Source organism: Drosophila albomicans, chromosome 2L (assembly GCF_009650485.2).
Source record: "Drosophila albomicans strain 15112-1751.03 chromosome 2L, ASM965048v2, whole genome shotgun sequence".
Classification (NCBI taxonomy): Eukaryota; Metazoa; Arthropoda; class Insecta; order Diptera; family Drosophilidae; genus Drosophila; species Drosophila albomicans.
The window spans coordinates 23,476,904-23,490,789 of record NC_047628.2 but is presented as its reverse complement, the minus strand read 5'-3'; the positions used below and the strand labels follow the sequence as shown (position 1 = coordinate 23,490,789).

General features: G+C 36.9%; 2 protein-coding genes across 6 annotated transcripts; one reads left to right on the top strand and one right to left on the bottom strand.

Annotated features, from left to right (window-relative positions):
• Nucleotides 1-1,252: 1,252 nt before the first annotated feature.
• Nucleotides 1,253-3,568, bottom strand: LOC117564801 (serine/threonine-protein kinase RIO3). The gene is made up of 3 exons (XM_034243720.2): nt 3,342-3,568; nt 2,547-3,273; nt 1,253-2,492 (listed from the first exon to the last, which is right to left on the bottom strand). Exons 2-3 carry the CDS (start codon nt 3,270-3,272, stop codon nt 1,386-1,388), a joined length of 1,833 nt encoding a protein of 610 aa, XP_034099611.1. The 5' UTR covers nt 3,273; nt 3,342-3,568; the 3' UTR covers nt 1,253-1,385.
• A 547-nt stretch (nt 3,569-4,115) lies between these two features.
• Nucleotides 4,116-11,677, top strand: LOC117564673 (chorion transcription factor Cf2). 5 transcript variants are annotated; one of them, XM_034243537.2, is made up of 5 exons: nt 4,116-4,300; nt 5,906-7,088; nt 7,157-7,437; nt 8,013-8,191; nt 9,445-11,677. In XM_034243537.2, the coding sequence occupies exons 2-5, from the start codon at nt 6,081-6,083 to the stop codon at nt 9,618-9,620; spliced, it is 1,644 nt and encodes a 547-aa protein (XP_034099428.1). In that variant the 5' UTR covers nt 4,116-4,300; nt 5,906-6,080; the 3' UTR covers nt 9,621-11,677. The 5 variants fall into 5 exon arrangements, with proteins under 5 accessions (XP_034099428.1, XP_051858134.1, XP_034099429.1 ...); XM_052002174.1 differs by having other exon boundaries at nt 4,117-4,300; nt 6,108-7,088; XM_034243538.2 differs by having other exon boundaries at nt 4,117-4,300; nt 7,172-7,437.
• Nucleotides 11,678-13,886: the final 2,209 nt, after the last annotated feature.

Sequence of the window (13,886 nt, the reverse complement as noted above, 5' to 3'; positions counted from 1 at the left end):
CGCTGGCAAGTGAATTATTCAAAATAATAATTAGGACTGAAAAACTAGAAAAGTGTGAATACGAAAGTAAAATAAAGAAATTATCAATATATTAAATTTAGATATTATTAATAAAACACAAAATGAAATACTCATGTGCCTAATGTATTTAATGTAATTTAAATAAATTTCATAGTGCGTTTTTTAAAGTTGCAATAATCTAAAATAATCAAACATAAAATTGAATAATAATAAGTGATTTACTGAATTAAATACTATTAGCCTTTCATAAGCTATAGTTATAGTTTTTATTATGAAATTTAAATAAATTAGCAAGACGTCGCTAACAGTTAAATAATATTTACCTTGTAGGGGTAGAAATTTCCATCGATAAGGATTATTCCATTGCAGACATCGGGCCGAGATGCTAATGGACGTAGCGTCATTGCAATTACGCTTAAATAGAGTAAATCAAAACTGATTTCCATTTGCGAATGTCGTGCATTCGCATCTAATATTTGTTTATTTATTAAACACTGACGTATCAAACTAAATTTTAATCCGATCCGTCGATCTACTTATTTGTGTATTTACTAAAGTCCACCACAGCTGATGGACATTACGATGAAAGTAAATAAATGAAAAACTGCTGATCGGGAAGACGCATGCCCCATGATCATGATGATCATGATGATCACGATAACAATGATGACGATGATCCAATCGAGTGCAATTCGAATGCGCATGGAAATGATTTAATCAATTGAATGCTTGGCCCAACACTGAAATCTCTCAATTAACGGCAAAATGCGCAGCTCAAATGGGTTCAATTGTCAGGCTAAACCCGGACAACAGAGACAACAAGCGGCCACCGCATTAGCAACAGCAACAGCAAACCGCCAAGGCAAGACAAAGGCGTGGCGCGTGCAACAGAATTTAGAATTCTGTTTTGACATTTATTTGCATTAATTGATTAATTACTATTCACTTGACCATACTTCGAGTTCAGAGCTGTTAAGCACCCTAGCAACTGAATTGTTTTCTTGTGTATATATAATATACATATATATAATAATTCAACTTCAAAATTTATTTAAAAATTATAGTATTATCTTTTTCAAAATGTGTCTCATTACTTTACATCCTGTGAATATTAAGGAAATACAATTTTAAAGACAATTGTACAATTTTTATTTCCGACTAATATAGCATTAATTATTGTATAATTCATAAATAAAAATTGAAGTTTCAAATTTCGTATTCTTCGATTACGAACCCTCGTAATAAATACATTTGTCTTCTTGGGTTTGTACATTTTTTAATATGCAATACGAATTTTACAAATTCAAAAACTGTTAGGAGACACCCAAAGTCTAGTGTTGTGTTAATTAACTTCTTAAAGATTGTCACTGTTGTTCTTGCTTGGCAGTGTTGTTGTCGTTGTCCTGCAATTTCTTATCATTATCGTTATCCTCCAACTTCTCAGCTTCAGCTTCCAGCTTCAATTCTTGCAGAGCTGCGGCAGCTTCGCGCTCCTGCTGTGACTTCTCCCAGGCCAATTCGAAGGGATAGTCCAGAGGCTTCAGTTCATCGGGACACTCCTGTTGATTGGGAACAGTTGCCTGATTGATGGACGCGCCTTTTGTGTGAATGCGCTCCAACATCGCTGTATTATGCTTTTCCGCATTGAGCGCGGTAATCGACTCAAAGAGCTGCTCCTTCGTGTAGATGTTGGAGAGTCCACGCTTCTCAAAGAAGTTGACAATGTTGCCGCAGTCACGCATTAGGAACTCTAAAGCGCTGGGATGTTCGGGCTCCACACTTTGAGCGACATCGATAAACCAGCATTTGTCCTCGTACCACAATATGTTGTATTCACTGAGATCGGCATGCACCAACTTGGCCTCATTGTACAACTTGTGCATGGCTGCCACAATCTCCTCGTATGCACAGCTGAGCTCGGCGACCGTGAGACGAGCATCCTTAAGCTTGGGCGCCGCATTGTGATTGTCACCTATGAAGCGCATGACAAGCACATGCTTCTTCAGGACGACAACATCGGGCACATTGAGTCCAATGCTTTGCATGCGCATCAAATTGTGCATTTCCTTCTCGGCCCACATGTTGATGATGACACGATGATTCTGCTTGCTGAAACGATCCTTAAACCTGTAGTCATCCTTAATGTAACGATCCCGCTGCTTGAACTCATTCAGTGTTGTCTTGAATATCTTGATGGCGCACTCCTTGGGCAACAGCTCGGGTGGCATCAACACACCATTGCCATGTCCATGCTCATTGGTGCCTGTGTAGCTGGCATCTGAATTGGCATGCAGGATGACCGCCTCTTTGCCGGTGGAGATTATACCATTGATCTGTTCGAGTATCTGATTGTTGATCAACTTATAGAGCAGCAGACGTGTGGCAGCATCGACGCCCATCTCGGCGGTGGCCACTTTCTCCTTACGATCGGCGCGTCCACGTCGCGAATACGCCTTCAGCTGATTGAAGACCTATTAAAAGACATGCTTTACTGGACATTCATGATCGGCGAGGAAGCTACTCACTTTATTGGACAGCTTCATGTCGAAGCAGGCGCCATCGCCGGTGGGAAACTCAGGTGGAAACGACATCACTCTCTGGGCATTACGCACACCGCATAGCTGTGGATCATGCTTGGTTATCATTTCGCCCTCTTTGTCTACTTTGAAGCCACACTTGGGTATGGCGTCCAACATCTTTTCATTTGTCTCAAAGCGATCCCAGTCCCGCTTTTGACGATACAACTCATCCTCTTCGTCGTCCTCGTCCGCCTCTGTGTCGTGCAGAAATTCCGCATCGCCGCTGCGCAGAAATTTGTTGAGGGTCACAGTGACTTTGGACTGTTTATTTTGCTGGCGCTCAATGCGACGCAGCTCCTCGTTGTACTCGTGATCGAACTGAGACTGCAGCATCTGCGCTATGACTGCATCCGACTCTTCTTCATCCTCCAGAAGCTTCAACACCTCGGGAGGCAGCGTCTCTTTGTTCATGCCACCAGAGAGTAGCATGGAATAATCCTCCCATTCATCAGCATCGGTGGCAGCCGTAGCTGTTGCATTGTGAGATGTGCCTGCCACATCGGAGTAACTCGCTGGAGTTGGAGATTGCTGTGGCTGCTTTTGGGTTTGTTTCTTTTGCTGTTGTTGGAGTTCTTTGTCATGCAGTTGATGTGCGTATTGCTCGGACATAATATCGGCCAGACTTGCTGTCTGCACGGGCTCATTGGCCACTTTGGACCATGGCGACGACATGCTGCAAACAATCGAGAAAAAACACGTTTAATGTAAACTTCTAAATTTTAAATGCATGGATAAACAAACTTTATTTGGCACTGAATTCGACGATGAGCAGCTGCTGTTGAGTATTCTATAATATCGGTTGATCTGGCCACCAAGTTGGCTCCTTGACCGTGTAATGCACGGTAAAAACAATTACTAGATATACGAAATTTATTTGTTTTGGCAAAAACTTCAAGTTTGTTGTGATTTCACAACTTCTTCTAAATAAAGTGAAGAGCTTTAAAGCTGTTTCTTTACCACCTGCGTTGTAGTGTAACCGTGAGCAAAATTTCAAAAATATACTTTTTAAGAGAGATATACCATACTACACCAATAGTTGTAAGTTGGTAACACTGCATTTAACATTTTGAATTATTTGCATCGCATGTACGGGTATTACAACGATTACGACACTCTTTCAAATAATATTTTCTTTACAAAAGAATAATATTTGCGATTGTACAGATTTGACTTAAATATACACATTTGCTGAGAAAAAATCATGTTTAGTCTCTAAGCGGTGGAGTAATACTGTTAAGTGTGGAGCAATGTGTAAGTTGCGAAGTAACTGGCGCCAAATTGCCATCGAGAATTTCAGCATTTCGTGTTATAATTATTATTATATTACATAATTATTGTAGCCTGTGCAAATATTTTTTTTAACTTAGTGCAAATGAATTATCATTTCACTCTAGGGTTGTATATTAACCCAATATCGCTGACACCTCTCGACAAAATGTTAAATAGCAGAGCGGCCATGTGGCAACGCCAAAGCTCTGCTATCGATAGTAGAATATTTGTGCAAAGTGAAATACGCAAAAGTATCGATGTCGTCGATACTTTTTGTTGTACTTGTACATTTTTCGCCAAAAATAATAATAAAAGTGAAAAGTTAATGTATTTTTGTTGTACAAATACAAAGAAAAATGTTGTTGGATTGATTGGCAATTTCGCCATTAAAAACGGCCGTAATAATACAAGTGCAATACGTGGATACGCTGGTAAGCGAGCTCAACTAAAAAAACGCGCAGCAAACGCAGCAGAAGCACATACAAAAAAAAATCAAAATAGAATTCCGAATTTAGAATATGACAGTGACGGACCGAAAAAAAATTTTTTTTTTCGATTCGAACGCATTGCCTGCCTGTCCTCCCATGTGTGTGTGTGTGTGTGAGAGTGAATGTGTGTGTGTGTATATGAGGGGGAGACTTGGGGGTCAAACTTGGGGGAACACAGAAGTAGAGAAACACACGAGAAACACAGAAAACAGAGATCGGTAGAAGCAGCAACAGCAGCGACAGCAGTGCCAACTGATTTCCAATTTCGTTTCGTTTTTGCGCGCGAGGCGAGAAGCGGCCACCGCCATCGCCACCGCAGTTGCCGCCGTCGTCGACGTCGTTGCCGTTGCCGTAAAACATTTCTGATTTTCTGTGCTAATTTACGCTTAATTTGCGCCGCCTTTTGCTGATTGCCATATTGCTGTGCTCAGAGTTCTGCATTATTCTTGATGTGTTTTGTGGTGTAATTATTGTGATTTACACTTGCCACTTGCACTTGCTGCGAAAGGACAAGCACGCCACACAAACACACACAGCTATAGCTTTTCATTTGCGTTATCTCGTGAAACACTCGCTCACACTTTGCTTCATGCGCCGCACTAAACAATTCTCTTGAGATTCAACAACTCTGAGTCAGCTCAGGACTTGTGGCGTCATCTTTGTATGCGGGGTATACTTCAAGTGTGCCACGATCTCGCCACTTGCCGGGTATCTGAGCAACGCACTATCCTTTCTGATTGAATCATTTGCCAACTAATTCATCTCGTTCTAGCTAAGGAGCAAAGGGCGCCAGCTTAACATTGGGTTATACCCGTTAACTAAAATCGTAGAGAGGTTGTTGATAACCGCGCAAAAGCAAGTGTTATAGCAAGAAGTTATAGCCAACACAAAGACCTTATTACACACATTTTTTTGTATTATTTAATATTCATTCTCAATCAGTACGATCGCCAAGATCTCTGAGATTATAGCAGCTATAGATCTTAGCATTAAATACTATAGCAGTATAGCTTTATTACGACTGTTTGGTAAACTTCAACGCAATAATCAGTAGGATCAGTTAGATCTTTGATATTATAAAAGCTAGAGGAGCGGGATTTGTGCATATTTATTTAATATTTCGAACTCATACTTAGAACCTTTATAATATGAAGTTTTTCCGACTATTACTTTATAATGTAAACTATATGCTCACCAGATTATAACATTTAGAGCTTCAAACTGTATGAATACATAATAATAGCTTTAAACTGAATGATTTCTTTAAGATCCATAACGATAGCTTGGTCAACATGCAAATAATTGAAGAAACAACGAATTAAGATAATTAAAACTAAAGATTTTAGATTCCGCAGTACATTTTAAGCGTGTCTGTTTCAATTTTCATGACTATTATTATTTTTATTTGTTATTTGAAAAACAAACAGCTAATAATTGTCTTCTATAACTTTAAAAATATATAGTATACCCAAAACTCTCGCTTTGTTTTGCCTAAAATGACTAATTTTGAGAGCTTACAATATGGCATTGTGGCTTTGCTTCTTACAGAGAGGGAGAGAAGGGGCCATTCTTTTGTTGCACTAACCCGCTTAAGCAAGAGTCGAGTAAAGAAAGCGCTTCTCAAAGCCTGCCAGACTGCCTCGCGATTCGCGAACCGCCCGCCTGCCTGCTCATCCGCTCATCCGCCTGCTTGCTCTGCCTGCCCTGCTAGCCGTTGAGAGAAATGTTAAAGTCTAGCCTCAATACACAGGAACTGCGTCTGCCACGTCCCGAGGAACACCAACAACACCAACACCAACACCTACAGCAGCAGGAGCAACCGACGCATCAAGTGGCCGCTGTGATAGCACACAACACAACAAGTAACAATTCAACAGCTGCAACTGAAAGAACAACAGCAGCAGCACCCGCAACAGCAACTGGAACAGGAACAGCTGCAGCAGCCAGCAGCCTCAACATGGATACGCTTAAGACAGCTTTTCTGCCTAATCTCAGCATGGATCAGAACGTGATCAGTCATTACTGCCCCATGTGCCATCAGCAGTTCGAGAGAGCCCAACATGCCGCTGATCATATGCAGCTCTGTCACGGCATCTCGTTGCAAACGCACGAAACAATCACAACACTGGAGCAACAGCAGCAACAGCATCAACAGCAGCAGCAGCAACAATTGAAGTCACTTAGCTATCCGTGTGCCAACTGTGATGACAAGTTTGGGAGCGCACTGGAGGTGGATGAACACCATCGATTGACGCACCAGGCAACGGCATTTTTGGCCCGTTGTATGGTCTGTAGCATTTATGGCGTCAATTCGATAACGCAGAATCCCAACGAATACAAATGCACGCATTGCGGCGCTGTTTGTACGGCAGCGATGTTGGCTGCTGGCCAGCAAACGTTTATGGAGCACCAGGAGGCGCCGGTGACACCAGATGATCTGCCAGCCATAGCGCCGCGTGATATGAGACTGACGCCCGAAGAGCAGCAACACCAGCAGCAGCAACAGTTGCAGCAGGAGCAACAGTTGCAGCAGCAGCAACAACAGCAACAGGAACAACACCATCACCAGCAACTCGAGCAGCAGCAGCAACAGGAGCAACAACAACGACAAAGGGAACTGCAAGAGCAGCAGCATCAAGACGATCTAAGTAATCCGGGCACGCAAAAAGTGCCGCCACTGACGGTGAAGCTGCTAAAGAATGGCAATGGTGCGACAGTAACACATCCACAGGTAGAATTGAAATATTGAGATACGAGTTTTGAGTGCAGAGTTTAATTGCATTTATAATATATCAATAGTTTCCCCTCACGCAGGTGATCATCAAGGAGGAGCCGCTCAGTTTGAGCGATAGTGGCGATGTGGTCAATGCGGTGCCTGTCTATGCCATCCAAGCGAATCCAGTGGGACAACAACAGCCAGGCGCAGCAGCGGGTGCGACGAGCAGTGTGCTGGTTAGCACACAGACGGTGCCAGCGGATTTGGCGCACAAGATACGACACAAATGCCCCGATTGCCCCAAAACGTTCAAGACACCCGGCACGCTGGCCATGCACCGCAAGATTCACACGGGCGAAGCAGAGTAAATTTTTCAATTTCATATCTAAGTTACTCCTCTAAACATGCTACACAGAAAAAACACACACTTGAAGACACAACTGTGACTGCAATTGTAGCAAGAGCAAAGAGCAAAGAACCTCTCGCAGAGATCGTTGCAGTTACAGTCGTTGTTGTTGAATAACTGTTTTGACCAATTAACCAATTTTGATCTACATATATATATATATATTTATATTTTTGTTTGTTTTCCTTAAGATCAGTGTAACCGCGAGGCAGAGCGCATGGGCGCGTCCTCAATGTGCCATGGGGGCGTGGTCCATGCGTTGCAAAACTGTTTGTGTTCTCTCATTAAGTGTTTTTTGCTTTGCTATAATGCAAATTTAAGCAAAATTGATTAATTACGAATTACGAATATTACTAATCATATAATTCTCATTTTTCTTTCTCTCTCTTCTCTCTCTCTCTTCTTTCTCTCTTCTTTTGTTTTTATTTTTATTTTTACCCCGCACTGCAATAAATAAATAATTCACTCCGCCACCACCAACAACAACAACAACTACAACATCATCAACAACAACAACAACAACCAAAAAACAGCGCCACGCCCAAAGAACGCCCCTACACGTGCTCCTACTGCGGCAAGTCCTTCACTCAATCGAATACACTAAAACAGCACACTCGCATTCATACAGGTGAGAAACCATTTAGATGTGGCTATTGTGGCAGGGCGTTCACTGTTAAGGATTACCTGAACAAACATTTAACGACTCACACGGGTGAGAAGCAATCTATTTTCAAATCAAATCAATTCAGTCAGTCAATCAACTCTCAACTCTCAACTCAACTCAGTCAATCAATCAATCAATCGATCAATCAACTCTCGTCTCGTTCAAGTGCAAAACACACACACTCACTTAATGATTGTAAGAACAAAAAAAAAAAAACTAAAACAAAAAAAAAAAACGAAAAAAAGAAAATGAAACAAAAAAGTAAAAAAATTAATTGTTTTATGCAAAATGCCCTCCATACATTCTCACATATTCAATCATACTCTCAGTATACTCAAAACTCGCTCTCACCGCGCGCTCACTCGCTCAGCAGCAGCTCACTCGCTGAAGAATATGGCAAAGAGAGAGAACTATATTATTGAGAGCACCCCCCAATGGAACGACGACAAAACACACACATGATCTAAAAATGTACAGTTTTGATCTGTGTGGCGTTTGGCGTTTTTATTGGGGGTCGCATGTTTTCGAAATTTCACGCCTACCAAAGAAAATTATTCTCCACTTTGCATCTCGATTTAATCTTTCGACATTCTTGTCGTTCTTTTTTTTTTTTTGCCATAGTCTTCGTTCAGCTAGAAAAGCGCCTCACTGAAATTGAATACAAAATTCAAATATGAAAAACTTGAAAACAAAATATAAAAGCTTTACCATCTTGCAGAGCGTAAAAAATATATAATAAAAGTATGTAATTAAAGTAGATTTTTGAATATGAATATTAAAGACATACTATTTAAAGTGTCATTAAAACTTAATTTTTATGAGAGTAATTTGATCTGAAATATAATTGATTATAGAAGCGAACAAAAAGTTTTTAATTATATTTTTCGCATTTAATATTAATTTGAAACACAAAGTTTTGCTAACTGCTAACTGCAATCTGCAAGAGTGCGTAGAGCAATTTATGGAAAATGTGATTAAACAAAATAAATTAAAAAAAAAACCAGAAACCTTAAACGTATCGCCCGCCTCATCTCATTACGTAATAATAATATGTCTCGTACGCATTTTAACACACCAACAACAATCAAAATATGTACACACATATATCAATATATATATATATAATAAATTAGTTTGATTTTTACGTGCAAATCATATAAATACTGTACCTATAATATCAAACAAAGTTTTGGTACTGCACGGCATCCAGAAAAACCAAACATCACGCAGCAATTTGGTAGGCGTAATGCTAATCTAATGTTTGGCCATATCTCTTTTCGCCTTTCTCTTCCTTATTGCAGGTGAAAAGCCATTTCATTGTGGGTACTGTGAGAAGTCCTTTAGCGTGAAGGACTATCTCACGAAACACATACGCACACACACCGGCGAAAAGCCGTACACCTGTCCGTATTGTGATAAACGATTCACGCAACGCAGCGCACTCACCGTGCACACGACGAAGCTGCATCCGCTCTAGGATAGGCCCAGTGGGGGGCGCACCATAGTTGACCCAAAGAAACCAAGCAGCGACCTGGCTTAATTGAGGATTGAAGAGGCGGAGGAGGAGCAGATGCAGGAGCAGCGGGAGCGGGAGCGGTAGCAAAAGCAGCAGATGGCGGATGATCGAGGAGAAGAATGGAAAGTAAATGAAAGACGTTTTCAAAGACGAAACTGTTAAAACAAAACACAACAAAAAAAAATATATAAAAAACTTACAAAAATTGGGAGCGACCAACAAAAAGAAATGGCCCAAAAAGGAAGAAAGAAGTACGCCCCAAACAAATCTAAACAAACAAAAAACGCAAGCAAGCAAGCAACCAACGACTGGCAAATCTTCAAAGTGCTGCTAGACTCTAAATTAGAATTTTTGCTAACTAAAGATATATAGTAACAAATTGTACTACAGCAATGGCGTACCATTTAATTGTTTTTATTTTTTTTTAAATAAGTGCAATCGATTTTTATTATGATTTGGTTAAATGTAAATGTTTTGCAATTGAATCAATGATTATTATTGTCATTATTATGGTTATTATTTCAGATTATTTTTGCGATTTTCTATTTGTATGTCATACTTATTTTGTTATTCCCTGAGATTTTATTGCATACATATATACATATATTTTATTTTTATATCTTAACGGATAATCCCTTTTTTATAGCGACCTTAAACGCGCACACTCACATACTGCGCCGTCTCACACTCACACTTACACTCACACAACACACAGACACACATCTATATTATTTATACATATAAAGAGAAATATTTTTTATTACTGTTGTGGAAATATTATTTCTTAAACTTGTTTCAAGGTAACCAAAAAAACAAAATCAAAACAAACTCTACGCGCAAAACTTAAATTATTTTATAGAAGTGAAAAGTTGAAGAAAGAGGAAAAAAAAAACAAATTAACATGATACGCACACACTTATTCGAACACAGAACAAGTTCTATTTATTCTCAAGATTGAAAACTGAACAAAGAAGTTTTTCAAAATTTTACTCAAAACTTTCAAAGATGAAAAAGAAAACGCTTTGCTTAATTTGCATACGAGCAGGATCTCGTTTGTTTTGGCTTTAAATTTATTTACGTTAAATTAAAGAAAACAAAAATTGTTTATTAACTAATTAACTTAGTGCTTTATTTGATTTTAATTTGTTTATTAGTTTTTTTTTTTTTTGTTTGTTTGATCGGTTTTAACGGTTCTTACATTCTAAATGTTAACCATTGTTTTTAAATTATTTAAGTTTCTTAAGCGCATTTGAACGCAAGACAAAAAGTATTTAAGAGCAAATTGAAATTGAACGAAATCTATGCAAAACGCAACACAGCTTTACGCGCCAAACTAGTTTAAAAAACAACAAACATATACAATATATATACATAAATATATTATTAACAATTTTTTATATTCTAAGCTTTTAAACAAAAGAAATGAACAAAAAAGTGAAAGTGAAAAAAAAACCAGTCGTAACGTAACAAGCTTATGCATAATAATATTAATATAAATATTAATAATAATTATAATTGTTTTTGTAATATAATAATGAAACGTTTTTTAAATGAACATTTAATCAATTAATTGACTTGCAAGTTGTATGTACTAAAAACAAAAAAAACTTTAACTGTAGCAATACCAAAACGATAAAATTGTACATTTTTACCGTAACATGAGAAGAAGAGAATATGAAAAAGAAAAAAACGAAAACAAATATACTTAGTGTTATATAAATGTATAATGTATAATTTACAACTAATCTTAATGCATAATACACTCAAACAAAAAGTCTACCTAAAATGGCACATAGCACAGCAACAAAATGCGCAGCGCATGTAAAACCAAAATAAATTCTAAGTAATAACTAATTATTGTAATTTTTTAAGTTTTAATAAACCAAGTTGACGATCAAAAAGCAACCAAAAAACAAAAAAAAAAACGATAACGAAAACAAAAAACGAAACCCAATGGAAAACTTCGCTTCTCTCTAACAGCAACTACATAAATCAATTCTAATAAAAAAAAATAAAAACGAATAACACAAGCGATTGAAGTCAGCAAATGAAACCAAACTACAATTGTTGCTAATGAATACGATACGTACTAAATGCTAGATCCTAACTAAACAAAACTAATGATGGCGATATGAGATGAAAGCAAGCAAAGTGAGTAAATAGTGATTAAAACTGTAACTATACTTGTAACGATAACTGTAACTGTAACTATAACTGTAAATGTAAATGTAATTAAAAGCAAAATTAATAACTGTGTATGTAATTGCGATCTAACAGCATAAAAAAAAACAAGAAAGTACGGTAAAATGATTTCAACTCTTCGAGCAATATATTTCAATTATATATTTAAAAACAAGAGATATAGTATATATACAAAATTTAGATGCGAATAAAGGTCCGACTTGTAGCAATATTATATAAATATGAATGTGTAAATGAGAGTAGTGGAGAGAGAAAGAGAGAGAGAGTTTCAACAGAGCAGCTATATGTTAGAGCTATAGCTATAAAAGTATCAAAGTGGAGCGAACAACTATATTTTTTCTTTTCAGCAACCTTTTCAGCAAAACCAGGCAAGTATACAAACATATCAAAATTTCAGAAAAACTGAACAAATCTAACGGGTCTTTGGTAATTTCTTATCTCTATGTTCCATTTTAGAAAAATAATGTGCCGTGGATCAACTAACAAAAAGGAATATGCTAAAAATCCGGTGTTCAGTTTTTTTTATGTCCCACTGCTATTTCAAAGTTCACAGCTGTATCTTTTCCCTGAAAAATTAAAATACAATATAAACAGCATTTTTTTTTTTTTTTGATTTAATCATTATTTATATTTATTTAGTACCATTTTTTGTTTGTTTTGTTTTTGATCTTCCTTGTTTTTTTTTTTTTTTTTTTGGTTTTGTTTTTGCTTTTTGTAATTCATTTGAAAGTATTTGCGTTACAATGTTGCGTTTGAATTTGCATTATTTTGTAGTTAATCGCAGGCCTTGAACCCCCCTTACCCTAATCGGGAATACAACACGTACAATATATGTATGTGTGTGTGTGTGTGTGAATGTATTTGTATATATAGACAACGCAACGCTTAATGCATTTAATTGCTGACACATTTTCATCAGATCATCTCTTTAGTTTACTTTACGTTTATTACAATGAACGATTATTATGAACACTATCACACTTGCAAATTTGTTTTGTTTTTGGGATTTTTTTTTTGGGTTTGGATTTCATTTCGTTAGCAATGAGCAACTATTTTCTTTTTTTTAGTATGTTCCGTCTAATTCTGATTCTTCCTTTTGGTTTTATTGTTTATTGCAATGCCGATACACACATATAATAAATATGTATATTTATATATACTATATATAATATATAATATAATTAGTTATATATGTATATTTATATGTACTTGTATATGCCATCTGATTTTTGCTTTTGCTTTTACATTTCATCGAATTATCAATATTTTTGTATTTTTTACACAATCCTTTTTGATCAAACGCAATCAAAAAGTTGTCTTTGTTTTTGTTTTAAATGCTCAACTTGTTGCATGCATATATGTGAGTGTGTGTGTGTGTTTGTCAACCTGTGTTTGTGTGTGTGTGTATGTGTGTGTGTTTGAATTTACCACATATAAATGCCTATGTACTTTATGTTCATTTAGCTTTCATATTTGTCTGGACTTTTTTATATTCAGAATTTTTACGCTTTCTCATTCTCATTTTGTTTAACAAGCGTCAAAACATTTTACTTAACTATACATTTATATCTATATTAACCGATCTACTCTGAACTCCACTGCAGAAACGAGATACGTTCTTTTTTCTTAGCTTTCTGCTTAATTGTTTCGAAAACGGAATTCAGAATGGAATCGCATACGAGTAATTATCCGAATACATTTCAAATGTATGTCGTAAATAGGTAAATTACTAGAATTTTCAAAAATAGCCTACACAAAAACTGTTAAACATGATTTCAATTTGTTGGAATTGGAATTGTGAAAAATGTTTTTGGACAAATTTTTCAGCTACTTGACTAAATATTATTCATAACTATTGACTACAGACTAAATTCTGAACGATCCTTACACTGTTTACCTATTTTTCTGTTTTCTTGTTTCTTTTTTTTTCTGTTTTGTTTTCTGTAAAATTATACAACAATATTTTTTTTTGTTTTTGTTTCTGTTTCACGTTTTTTTTTTTTGTGTTTTGTTTTATTTTTTGTT